The sequence below is a fragment of the Eumetopias jubatus genome, unplaced genomic scaffold, assembly GCF_037043125.1.
Source record: "Eumetopias jubatus isolate StellerSeaLion01/CBP00866 unplaced genomic scaffold, mEumJub1_p1.0 scaffold_2, whole genome shotgun sequence".
Classification (NCBI taxonomy): Eukaryota; Metazoa; Chordata; class Mammalia; order Carnivora; family Otariidae; genus Eumetopias; species Eumetopias jubatus.
This window is the reverse complement of record NW_028274808.1, coordinates 124,974,090-124,988,033: the sequence shown is the minus strand read 5'-3', so window position 1 is coordinate 124,988,033 and position 13,944 is coordinate 124,974,090. Positions and strand designations below refer to the sequence as shown.

At 35.9% G+C, this 13,944-nt stretch overlaps 1 protein-coding gene across 1 annotated transcript in view; it reads left to right on the top strand.

Moving 5' to 3' along the window:
- Positions 1-1,384: 1,384 nt before the first annotated feature.
- BMPR1B (bone morphogenetic protein receptor type 1B) overlaps positions 1,385-13,944 on the top strand; it is a 101,793-nt gene continuing 89,233 nt past the window's right edge. The window contains exon 1 of the mRNA XM_028117779.1: positions 1,385-1,457. Coding sequence (XP_027973580.1) covers positions 1,385-1,457 — 73 coding nt within the window. The remainder of the gene's footprint in view (positions 1,458-13,944) is intronic.

Sequence of the window (13,944 nt, the reverse complement as noted above, 5' to 3'; positions counted from 1 at the left end):
ATAATACAGTTTCTTAAGTTTAGGATATTCCAAAATCTCATATATTTTTAAAGATACTGTATTTCTGTTACATTTTATTTCATGAAAATGTGAATCGAGGGCGTTGGATTGATAGTAGTGTTTGTAAATTCATACAAAGCAATTGTTGGTGTTCCTAACTAGAGAGTAGATTTGAATGGTACCCAATAGGGTAGTGCTGGGAGGTGCTGGGATGTGTGGAGGGGTGTGGGTGCCTGTTAAAAATGAAAAGATGGCAGAGATCTCTTTTTCCAAGAAAAGAATTCTTAAAATATCAAGTAAACACATTCCGATGGTATCTGAGATAGAAGCATTGAAATATGTCTCTGGTTTCATTAACATAAATCCTTTCTCATGTAAACTGATGGTATTTAATAACTACTTCTGTTTGTATCTATGGTGACATTGTAGTTTCTCCACATACTGTCGATTCATTAATATTTCTTGCTGTTCTTTTAGTATTGACAGTTCCCAGAGCCAAGGACAACAAATAGCCTTCAAAAAAGTTCTTTAGTATTAAAAAAAGGTCACTCAGGATATCATGGAACAATTTGTAATTGTTCATAATTTATGTTGAGGCACAATTACAGTTAAAATTTAAAAATGGAATAACATGTTAATAAGATTGGTTAGGGTCATGGTACTTTTTCTACATAGGAAACTTCTGACTCTAGTCATTTAAAATTAGTTGATAGCTTAACGGAAATACTTTAACTTGAAATATTCATTGAAGATACTCTTTACACGGGACTCTTTTTCATGTCTGTGCACTTGATTCAGAGGCATTTGCTCCATTATTTAAATAGTGATGTGAGAAAACTGTCCTGACATGACACTTCCGTGTGTTTCACTATTTCTGTCATTTCATCAAAGAAAGCATTTTATTTTTCCTTGTCTTTCTACAATTCCCAAACTGAACAATTCTCAGCAAGAGAAAAGGAAAAAACCTTCACAAAAGAAGTAAGCTAATTCATGACAGCAAAGTACCGATGCGTGTGGCTTTGCAGTCCCTTCCTAGATGCCTGGGAGATTTGGGGGGCTTTGGCATGGCCAGTGCAGAGCAAATCCCCCCGCATGCACCGGCCCTTGTGTGGGCAGCTGGGTCAGCCTCCTCTCTTAAGAAAACAATCCAGCTCAGGGTCCTCACCGCCCTTTGTTGTCCTCCCCACGAGGTAATCGGTTGAAATCTCTGTGGTGACAGAACCAGTTTGTAACAGGCTTGTCTTTCACGGTCCTGTCTCAGGCTTGCTGGCAGGCTTGCCGGAAGCTCTGACAAGAGTGGCAAGAGAGAAGGCTCAGTGAAAGAAGGAAAGGCAAGAAACAGGAGGCTGAAACAGGCGGGTCACATTTACTGCTCTCCTGCGCAATGGGTTGGCTGGAAGAACTAAACTGGCAGCTTCACATTTCCTTGCTCATTCTTCTGTCTATGCACACGAGGGGTAAGAAGATCAATGCCCCATGGTACAGTGCTGACAGGGGGCTGCGTTAACGTCAGGTTGTGTGGCTTTTATCACAGAAGGGAAAGTTCTGGGCAGAAGTGCAGTGGCTAAACATTTCCAGTCCCCATCCTCCAACTGCTCTGTAATTTTACTAGTTTTTTTCTATTTGAGCAAAAGCTTCCTAGATAGCGTATGAGGATAATTTTTAAAGGGATTCAAAGTTTGTTTTCTCTAGTAATTAAGAATTCAATCCAGTCCAGTTTGGAACTTTGAATATGAAGTCGGTTTGTCAACATACTGAGACAGTTTGTATGCGAAGAATTTACGAAAATAATTCTAATAAACTTTGTTTTGATCATTTAAATTTGAATGCTGTTAGATTTTTATAGGTTAGCTAATTAAGTTTGAAGTTCATTACAACTTTTATGTAGATGCCTTGAGTAAATCTCCAGTTTTATAATAGCAATAATTATAAATTGTGAATATATCCGATGTTTGTCCACACTTCAGAACAGGGGCTTGCTTATGATCATTTTGTCCAGAATGATTCTTCTATAAAGTTGATGGCAATTTGTAAAAGGATGGCAATTTTTAAAAGTTACTTTAAACTTTTAAATAAAAGAGTAATTATAAAAGCAGATAAACTATTTTCAAAATAGAGGAAAGATAACATTATGAAACAACTCTCTGTGATAGTGATTTGCAAAGAGGGAGTCATGAAGTTGGAGATAAAGAGAGAGTGACTATATAAAATTAAGCCAGGTGACAAAAGGAATATGTTTGAGATGGAACTGCATTTACAGTTCAACCTCATGTCCTTGTGAATGCACTTTATAGAACGAGTTTGGCAATACTGTTTATTTGGGAAGTATGTATTATTGATTGGCATGCACTTTTGATTGGCATTTATAAGATTCCTGTTTTCATAATCTCAAATATTCCATGGCACTACCACAATATTCTGTGTTGTGTCTTGGCTGTATGAAAGTAAGCTTTTAATTTCTGGCACGGGTAAATGTAACCCAAAGGAGTTTTATGTATTGCTATGAAGGAACAGTAGGTAGTTCATTTACCTGATTTGCTAATTTATCTTCCAAAAATTGTTATAATAATATGGTGCCTTCTAGAAGACAATAGTAAAGACTCAGGGAAACTGTTTCTTAAGAATGTCCCAGGAAGCTCAAAGAATTCTGTGTGTGAGGTGAAATTCTTATTCCTCTATTCAAGCTACTACTATTTCTTGATTGCCTGAAGCTAATTTTTCAGTCTTTTAGCATTTTCCTTGAAAAATATGAATACCTGAATTCATTATTGGTTTATATCAATAAAAAGCAGAGGCCATATGCTACACACGGAATTTTTGAATTACGAATGCTAGGCTTAGAATACACCTTAAAATAATACTGGAGAACTGTCTTACTTTCCTGGTGAGGAGGTCGAAGCCCAGGGACATTCCTTGCCTTCCTCTAGTTAACATAGTCTTAAATTCTCTGTTCAGGACTCTTTCGTGTGTGTGTGTGTGTGTGTGTGTGTGTGTGTGTGTGTTGCTATAGGGTTGATTTGATTACTAAATGGGTAAGTACATGGAAAGCACTTAGAACAGTGTCTGAAATACATAGTATTTCCTAAGCTTTTGTTACTATTCATATTATTAATAGTTTATGCAGGAATAGGGGACAACCAAGCTGGAAATGTAAATTGAGACATGATCTTAAAAGATACTGATAACTCACCTTAATGTGATTGACGTACTAAATCCCGATGTATATTCCCAGCTTTATCACAAATGAACTTTTAATTTTTTTTTAAAAGGAGTTTCTCTACCTGTAACCTTTTATAATAGTTTTACAAAAAATAAGCTCCATGGTTTTTATGATTTTGCCCCAATGAAGACAGAATGTGCTATAGACAAGGACTATTAGCTTAATCAAAACTAAACAACTTTGTCAAAGTTATTATTCATTGATAACTTGTAACATTTTATCATTAATTCTGCATGTATTTCAGTGAAAATGATGATCACAAAACTTAACGATACATAGAAAATACAGAAAAATGAAGTGGTCATGATTCTTCAGTGAATGGCAAAGCCAAGAATATTGTTCTGAGACCTTAAATACTTCTTAAAAGTAAATGTATTTCAAAATGACAACTTGAGACATTTGGAGAATGTGAGCATCTGGCTAATAAAAATATTTTGTTAATTAAACATATGGAAACCTAAAAGTTTTATATGGAAGGAATATGTACAACACTCCAGTTATACCATAAATGGAACAAAGCTCAGTAGAGTCACAGTACGTGGAAAGGAGAATTCTTCTTACTTGGAACAGAATAGCTAGGGTGGCCTGTGGGTAGGTGACTCATCAGCCTAAATCTTATCATTGCTTAAATCCTATCTTGAATGTTTCACTTGAGGACACACAGGCTTAAGAAAAAGGGAGACAAAGGTACATCTTGGTAGAAGATTTGAACTTTGTGTTTTTTATATTGGCACATTGTGATTGCTTCAGAAATGGATTTTTTTTACAGCTAGAATCATGAAATGTAGAACTGCATTTTTCTAAAAGTGAAAATAGGACCTGGCGTGGTGAAAATCTGCAGTGTTCATTTCTCCTTGTGAAATGTTTTCTTTTGAGGATTGAGCTGCCCCTTTATTTGTAAAATATAGTAGAAAATCACAGGCAATCATGGTGAATGTAGTGCAATAGGTAAACAGTATTAAAGTATCACTTTGGCCACTACTATTCTTCTTAAGTTCTGCCAAAGGAATTTAGGGAGGTTATAAATGTGATCAACTGACAGACCTAAAAACTAAAGGACTCTTTCTGTTTATTGTTCTAACACGTTGGTGGCAACACTGTGCCTTTCCTGACATGGATGGGCCTCATGTTCTGGCACTTAAAAGGGTGAGATTTTTATTTAGCTTCCTGTTAAATATATACATGACCATTTCTCCAGTCCTCTCCCCCTCCATAAAATCATGGTCGTAGATTATTACAGCAATCAGATTAAAATCAAAATTGGCAGCCAACCTTTTGTCCTTAGGAGTAATTCTACATCAAAAATGAGTTATAGGGAAAAAAGGTGAGATAGGAAGTAGTAATCAGCTGTTTTTGAACACAGGAAAATCCCCAAGCCTAGTGAACAAAAATAAGTCCCAGTCTTCCTGGCTCCTACAGTTTTATAGAACCCAGATACTACGTTCTGCCTCTTCACTGCCGGGTCCTGTTCCGTAGGTTTCCTAATATAATACTTGTGTTTGATCTGGTTGGCATGCATTTAAAAAAAAAACAATGTTATTAAATATTTTAACTAAAATTAAGACAAATAGGGATATGGTGACAGGAGGATAACAGACATGGGCTGTGAATGTGTGGTTTCAAAATGAGAATGGTAATAGTGCTATAGGGCGTCAATTTTTGGTAATATTTTTAAGTGAAAAATGATCCTTGTTACCATATGGCAAAATACAGTGAAAATCTGAACTGTTAGACCAACACAGCTGTTAAATGCATAAATGTGGTTCTGTGTTTGAAATGTTTTCTACTACAGCTATTATGTGGCACTTCCAACAATTAATCTCAGGCTATTAATCGGCAGTAACTGTAAGTTGTGGTGAGCATCACAGATGTAAGGAATTTGATCTCTGTGGTAATTTACCTGGGAGGAAAGTGGCTAAACGATAGTTCTCAACTTAAATTCTTCAGAGTATATTGGATAATAGACATTCACACAACTATTGAGGACAAACTCCAATTATTTGGCTTTACTTTTGTTACAGGAAGTGATATTCTTTAATGGTGGCAACCATATATGTAAGCTGTGCGTGTGTGTGTGTTTGTGTGTATCTATTCATAATTTTTAATCTTTAAATTACAAATACGTGAAGGCTTCTGGAAGAATAATAGTATTAGATCAGAGTAACTCAAATAAGTTGTGTTTTTTTTTGGCCTCTGTAAGCCAGTTGAATCTGAAATGACTTTTTTTTTTTTTCTGAAATAACATTTTACAAATCTTTTATTGACTAAGAACTGCCAGGAACAAATTATGAATATTTTTTTTGTTTCCTAATTTTTCAAATACATACCTAATTTTAGAATTCATACAGGACATGGGGAAAATCCTTAAATAAGACAAAGTATATTGGCAATTAATTACAGGGAAATTATCTTAATCAGTTAAATGGCCTATCAAGCTTTCTTTTGCAATATTTTGGGTTCAGATGGACTCTTAGGGTCTTGATTATTATACTTCTTTTATCTGTAAAATAGTTACCTTTTCCATTTTAGTGGATTTTTTTGTGGAAATGTTCATATTAAAATCTCTAAAGATGATTTCGTGACCGTGCACTAGACTAACCTTAGTCTTGTTTTTAGACCCCACCATTTTCCTTTTAACATTAGCGAGACTGTGGCTTTTGGATTAACTGATCTCTCTGCTTGATATCATCTTTGTCACATTCCTTCAGTAGTTAGTTAACTTTTCATACAAAATCACATTATTGTTATTGATAGTTTGGTCATAAAGAATGGAAACTTAGAGAAAGAAGTTGAGTAGAGATATAGAGCAAAGCTGAGGGGAAACACAGGCCTCATGGGATCCAGAGGCCATGAAGGTCTGAGCTTCTACTCATCTGTGTCTCTGAGGGGCCTCATGGACATTCTCTTCTTCTTTCCTCTATGTGACTCTGTCTCTTTCCCTCTTTCTGTTTGGAATTCTTTAATGGAGACCTCTTGCATTTAGGTTGAAATCCAGATCTTTACCTGGCCAGCTAGCCTTGGTATCCAAGGGTCCCTAACTCCCAGCTCATCTCCCTAGACATTGGCCATCAGCCCCATAGGTCTTTCACTGTCCCAAATCATCCAAACCTTTTATCTCCTTGGGTGTTTCACATACATATTCTGTTTCCAGAGCCTGGACAGTTCTTCGCTTCTCTACTCTGCTTATCCATTTGCTTAAATGTCACTAAGTTAAGTTTTCCTTAACAATCCAAAGTAAATGGGCTCCCCTTGATATAATCCCTCATTGTAAGTTTTATTCTTCTTTTATAGTATATATCATGGGGCGCCTGGGTGGCTCAGTTGGTTAAGCGACTGCCTTCGGCTCAGGTCATGATCCTGGAGTCCCGGGATCGAGTCCCACATTGGGCTCCCTGCTCAGCAGGGAGTCTGCTTCTCCCCCGACCCTCTTCCCTCTCGTGCTCTCTATCTCTCATTCTCTCTCTCTCAAATAAATAAATAAAATCTTAAAAAAAATTAAAAACATAGTATATATCATGACTTGTCATTATACACGTCACTCTCCTGCTGGAAGTTCAGCTTCTTAGAGGAAAAAGCTATGCCCATTTTATTTATTGCTGTATGCCTATAGCACAATGCTTGGCATATAGAGAAGACTCTCTCTCTAGTCATACTCATCAGTCTCGTTCACTGTTATTCCAGGACCTTTTTTATTTAGCTCTATAGAGTTAACTGATAAATGTTCCACTGTCTCATATTTCTAATTTTTGTGGAGAGAGAATTTGATTGGCTGCTGACCCTTACAGTAATCCTATGTAACGCAGCTGGGATGTGTGTAGTCAGTCAATACCAAGATGGCCACGCAACAACTGACACAGTGGGCAGAAGTTTTTTTTTTTTTTGGAAGAAGTTTTAGAGTAGATTGACAATCAGAAACATCTAATATAGCTGCTACTGTCATTTGTAATAGTGACATGAATATCTCTAGTACTCTTGTTTATAGATGAATTCCTGTTGGCTAGTGAGTTATTTATTAGCTGTACGTTTAGAAAAATTATAAAAAACATTTAAATGTTTTTATATGAACTTTGGTATCCAGGAAATGTTACTACCAAAAGTAATGGTAATATGATTCTGTAGTTTCTACAGAATTATTTTTGCAGTAAATGAAATGGTGTGAATTTTTTTCTCTCTGTATAAAAAGATGCTATAGAAAATTCAAGATATCAAGATGGTGGCAAAAATAATATATAAAACAAGTAGTGTCATCACTTGGAAGACTAGTTCTGTCAGATTGTTGCATATAATTTTCACTCCTTTATTAAAAAGGTAGTTGTAAAGCTTATGTCTCACAAAGAACCTCTTGTAAATTTTGCATTACGATCCCTAAACAGGCCACAAGTTTTAGGCGAGCAGTATACGTTTTTCATTTGTTTGGATTCTGGGAATTTAGTGTCTGAAAATATGCTTTATATTCCTTCTGGAGTCTAGAGAAAATTGTTGTACATATCTAATTCATGAGGTTTTTTAAAAACTTCACGAGTACATGCAGAAAACTGGCTTTGGTTCATAGTTTTTTGGTTCATAGTATCCTGTAGTATACAACGTCCCATATTCATCTTAGTATCTTCACAATTTTAACAGGAGTTTTACGTATAAGGAAACAGTGACTTACATCACTTTTGCATCATCTGTGGAACTTCTGTGATGTGGGAACTGCACTGATGAGATACAAATGGCATGTGAAGCAATTGAACCTAACAAGAAGTCTTACTTTTTTTGGTGACCTTTTATGTTTACCTTCAGATATAACCTATGCCAGTACCAATAGCAGTGGAGCTTCAGAAAACCTGAGGCCAGGTTTGTTTTGGAAACTCTACAGGAAATTATCCTTCTGTTACTATGTTTGTAGAAATATGCATGATCAAACTATGTCTTTGCTAAAGTGTTTAGCTTTATTTTGATTTCTCTCTAAAGGAAAACTAAGACATTTTTCTTAACTAGGAAAAAATAGTAACTTGCCAATTATAATTGTATATCATTTTAATGATTATGTACTTTCTTATGGGGCTAAATCCTGACCAAGCTTTTGTCTTGGTTAGAGTTAGGATGCTCAATTGAGTATTGTTTTCATACTCCATTACAAAATCTTTTTATGTTTCAATTTTTTTTTTAAAAAGGTTAATGTTATAAAAGTAATATGCTGTATTTACCCATGAACCATCAGCTCATTGGAGTGAGGGACTATGCAGCAGCTCATTGGCGGAATACTTGAGTGGCTTTCTGAGTTTAACGTGGGCTCTGAAATCTGCCAAAGCTATTGAGACCTGTTCAGTGGTCTGGAAACAACAACAGAGCATTTGGGTGACATGGTAACAGCAGAAGTGGGGGGGGGGCTGGGGGAGAGGCACTTAATTGAGGCTGCTAAACAGATTGCCTTTTTACCTCCACCATATACATAGCCACACACATATGTTTCTTATATGGATGTTTTCACAGGATTATTACAGTTTATTGAAATCAGAGAATATCACTAAATATTTCCTACCTGATTTCCTAGGCCCTGAGTGAAAACGTGTTCAAATTGGGGAGTGGGTCTAAAGGAAAATGATGCTTGTGCTCAATCATGTGATTTCACAGACACATGACATTCTCTCAGTGGGCATTTCTGGAGATTGGGTTTGGCGTGGATTTTGTGAACGAATACTAACAGTTTATCCATAACATGCATTTTAGTAGCTATTATGAATATTATTAATCTCCCCTACTTAACCTCTTGCATTGAAAAATATAATTTTCTGTCTTTTTTTGTTCCACAGACTTAATGACAAACATCTTGCAAATTAGATTTTCATATATTTCATCTCTTTCTTATGCTCAATTTACTCTTTCAAAGCCACACATTGTAGAAGACATCTGGTATTGAGCTTAAGCAGCTGGGTTTCATTTGTAAAGGTTTTGAGCAAATTTTGGTGCTTGCCAACAATAATATAGCAGTCGGCCAATGTGTTTTCTTTGTGGCAGCTTGGTGCAGTGTGGTAGAGAGACCTGAATTCAGGATCAGGTGATATTCCGCCTCTTTCTGGCTTGACTGGCCGCAGGTGTTTCGAGGAGCACTGGCTGAAGGCTCGCTCGGTGGCTGTTGAGGATCAACCGGTGAGCACGTGCAGTCATCCATTTAAGAAACAAGGATTCTGCAGTTTTCCTCACAGCATGGTTCACCGTATTGCCTACATCAGAATCATGAAATCATTTTTAAGATGCAGTTCCCTATACCCCATCCCAGAGCTACTAAGCCAAATATTTCAGAACCGAGTCCAGAAAGCTGCAATTGATTAAGCTACCCCAAGGGGTTCTGTACACATGGATTGGAGTTAGTAAATTTCAGTTCATTCTTTACTTACAGACAGAACCTCCAAACTCCCTTTTCTGACCAAAAGAAGAACCCATTTTATTCATGAGTGTTTAAAAGGAATTGTCAGAATTTGTTTCAAAAGTGGCTTAACTGCATATCCAATTTAGATGTTCTTTCAGGAAACATTATATTACTGTGCCCTATTGTGTAATAAAACAGTGGTTCTAGCACTATTAAAATTTTGCTCCTAATGATGAAGAAGGGATACTTACTTGGAACAATCTGAATATGAACTGAAGGATTTCTGGGAGACTGAAACAGAAATGAGAATCCCAAATATCCTCTTTCTTTCTCAGATACATTAATTAATTTCTGTCTCCAAAAAAGTCACTGGATACCGGGTAGGTTCCCGGAAATCTTTTTAGAGTTTGGCTCTGTGAACTATACTCAGAAAGCACCATATTGTTGTTCGGTTGCTCCTGAGCCCTGTACCCACCTCCAGTTACATTCAGCATGTTATTCCCAATGAAAATAGTTTGTCTTCCTGGCCATATAGCGGTCTGGGGGACTATTCTGAACATAAACTGCATCCTAACTCTCTCCTTTGCTTCTGCTGAAAAAGCCCCATACCAGAATTCCTATGACCATAGTTTAGTATTCTTCTTTTGCTGGTTCTTAATTCAGAATTGAGTTTTCCAGACAAACACTTTTGAGTTCCAGGGCAATATGGAAACAGCCAGGGAATGTGTGGTTGATGTGAGGATTGCCTCTTTGGAAGTTAATAGGTAGTGATGGTCTGTTGTTAAAATGTCATTAACTGGCAATGTACTTTTTACCTTATCTTATAGCTTTGGAAATTAGCACTCAAGATAGTCACTTTAGAGAGCTCCTGCCTTCTCTCAGGGACTTGATTTAAAATAAACACACACACACATTCCCACTTAATGTAGGTGAGCAACACCCCAGCAAATATAACATTGAAAGAGGGTAAGAGAAGGGGCAATCCAAATGCTTCAGATTGTCTCATTCCATGATCCCTGTCATGCATGGGCTACATCTGCAACTTTTTAAAGTTTCTGGAGGAAGCTCAGCAATGCAGCTGTCTCTAATGTACTGTGAACCTTGAAAAGGAATTTCCTTTCAAGTAAGAGCGGAAGTAGTTTGTGTGTGGGATGATGGAGCCGAAGGTTTCCTTTAACAGAAAATAAAGTGCCATTATATAAACAAACATCTGCACAACCTAAAGTAAACCCAGCAGAAATATATGATACAGGCACCTACATTTTAAAAAGACCTAGTTAATTTTAATGCTCTCCTTGTGTTTTCTCATTTTCACAAGTGAGGGCTGTGAGGCACACAGTGGTGAGATTACTTATCTAAAGTCTGTCACTTCTAGAGCCAGAACCCAGAACCTGGGGTTCCAGGTGTCATTCATGTTCTTTTGGGAATGACATTTAAATTTGACTTTAGGATTCCTATTCAGGCTGAATGTTTAGAAAGTAGAAACGAAGCCTTTACCACAGGAACATTTTATTTAAGAAACAGATTATAAAAACACACACCACCGCCACCATGAATAAATATTTCGGTGTGTGAATAAAACTCAGAGTTGATAATCTCCACTTTGGTTTTCCTACTCGAATACATACTAATATGTAAAAAGTGCTCTATATTCAACCACACTTAGACTGTCCTAATTTAGTGTTTATGGAAGTGCAAATTATATGCAGTTCTGAGCTGCAGGACCTTACCATCTGAGCTGAAAAGAAGACAAAGTTAGGAACATATTTGAGTTATTTTTTAGAAAAAAAATTTGCATCCTGCATCGATGAATGGAGCATCCTTTTCTTTTTCCTCTTCCCAAGATTTCCTGCAAATGTTAAGCTAGAGATTACTTGTAAAATATCCTGAGTAGCTATTAGTGCAAACAAGAAATGTGATCTGCAGTTTTACACCTCAAGCGTGAGGGCTAACACTTCTACAGATTTATTTCTTAATGCTAAAATTACAAGGTTATTGTTCCTTTCCATTGTAGGATGTCATTTGTACTGGGATCCTTTGGATTTACACATTTGTTTTTATGGTTTTGGGCCATTGTTGTAGAATGTTTTAGAAAAATTGATGAACTGTCTTTACCAGGTAAAATTTCTGTAGTGTTTATCATAATTTTTCTACCTCTCCACTGACTGTTTTTTCAGTAATTGTGAATCCAGACTGGGTTTTTTTTTTTGCAAATGGAATGAAAATACTTGGTCATTTGTCCTGTGGCTTTGTTTTGATTCTTGTATTTGCTGTTTAAGGGGTTTTAAAGATCTGCTGAGGATTTCATATCACATATTTGTACTTTCAAGATACTTGAGCAAAATTACCCTCCAAAAGTTCTATAATGTCTACTTATTAGTCTAGAGTCTTTGTTTCTTATTCCTGTGGTTTTCAATGAATCATTACCTTATTATTTACTAAATCATCAGAAATGTTTAGGGGTAAAGAAGAAAGCAGCATTCTTATAGTTAGTTTAAATACTAATCATCTAATAGTCACTGACATACCTCATTGTGATTTTATAATTCACAAATCCAAGAATACAAATGTCAGCATTCTTATCATTTACTGTGTGAACGTCTGCAAGTTAAAAATAATATGAGCTAGCAGGTTACAGTCAACTGGCAAAATAATTGACAGTCTGAGATTATCAACATTTGGCAAGGATGCAGATAAATGGGAACCCTTATCACTATTACTTGGAACACAGTTTCAATCATATTGAGGAATGAAATATCATTTATTGATCTAGATAGTAATTATATAGAAATATTCGTAAGATTTAACAATAGTTTAAGATGTGACACCCAAAACATAAGCGACAATAAAAAAATAATAAAATTGATCTCATCAATTAAAAATTGTGCTTCAAATACACGATCAAGAAAATGAAAAAAGAGCCCACAGAATGGGAGAATGCATTTGCAGATCATATAGCTGATAATGAACTTGAGTCCACATTATATGAAGAACTCTTACAAATTAATAGGAAAAAGATTATTTGCCCCACTTAAAAATGGACAAGGATCGGGATAGATTTTTCTCCAAGAATCTATCAACAAGTGATCAATAATCACATGAAAATAAGCTAAATATCATTAGTTATTGGTGAAATTCAAATCAAAACCATATGAGATGCCACTTCCACTCAGATGGCTGTAACCAAAAAGATAACAACAGGTGTTGTTGAGGATGTGGAGAAATTGGAACCCTCATATACTACTTCTTGGATATAACATGGTGCAGCCACTTTGGAAAACAGTCTGGCAGTTCCTCAAAATGTTAAACATTTAGTTACCCTGTGACCCAGAAATTTCACTCCTGGGTATATATCCTAAGTAAAATGAGAACCTAGTGTCCACAAAAAACTTTTATGCAGATGTTCTTAACAGCATCAGCTGATGAATGGATAGAATGTTGTTTATTTGTATAATAGAATATTACTCATGAAAAGAAATGAAGAACTGATATATGCTGTAATATGAATAGACTTTGAAGATATTATGCTAAATGAAAGAAGCCAGAAGTAAAGACCATATATTGTATTGTTCCATTTCTAATGAAAAGTCGAGAATAGGTAATACAATACAGATAGAAAGCGGATTAGTCGCCATAAATTGCCTGGGATGGGGGCTGGGGACAAGAGTGGGGAGTGACTGCTAATGGGTATGGGGCTTATTTGGGGGGTAATGAAAATGTCCTAAAATTAGATTGTGATACTGTTGTACAACTTTGTACATATACTAAAAAGCATTCAATTGGACCTGTGACAGGGGTGAATTTTTGGCATGTGGATTATATTTCTATAAAGTTCATAAAATATTCATAGGAGTGATAAGTAGCAAAATTAGGAGAGCAGGGGAAGAAGGGAGAAGGGGTTCATTTGGCTTTCTTCTATAATATTTTATTCCATGGTGATAAAAAACCTGTTAAGATTTTATAAAAAATTAGTTTTAAGAACCCAGTAGTCTCTAACTTTTTTTGTATACTTGTGGAATTTTATATAACAAAAGAGATAATTAGAAACAAAATTAAGTACAAATCCACTCTACCCCCTTTTAGCTAGAAAGCATAATGGGTTTTCCTTTTCCCTGTTAAAGACCTTGACTCCAGAAAATACTCTCTACAAATGAAATGTTGTAATAGGGCTTCTATTCGGACTGTTGTTTGCTTTTTCTGGTATCAATTATAAAAATATATTATCTCCGAAATCTGAATTTTAGTGAGGCATTTTGTCATTTTGTTAGTTGGTTTATGAGAAAAATTCTTTGTGATTAAGAGGTACCATTCGTTCTGGTTAAATTCAGATCATTTTTCCTTTGCTAAAAACGTCGCCGAGTAGCCCACC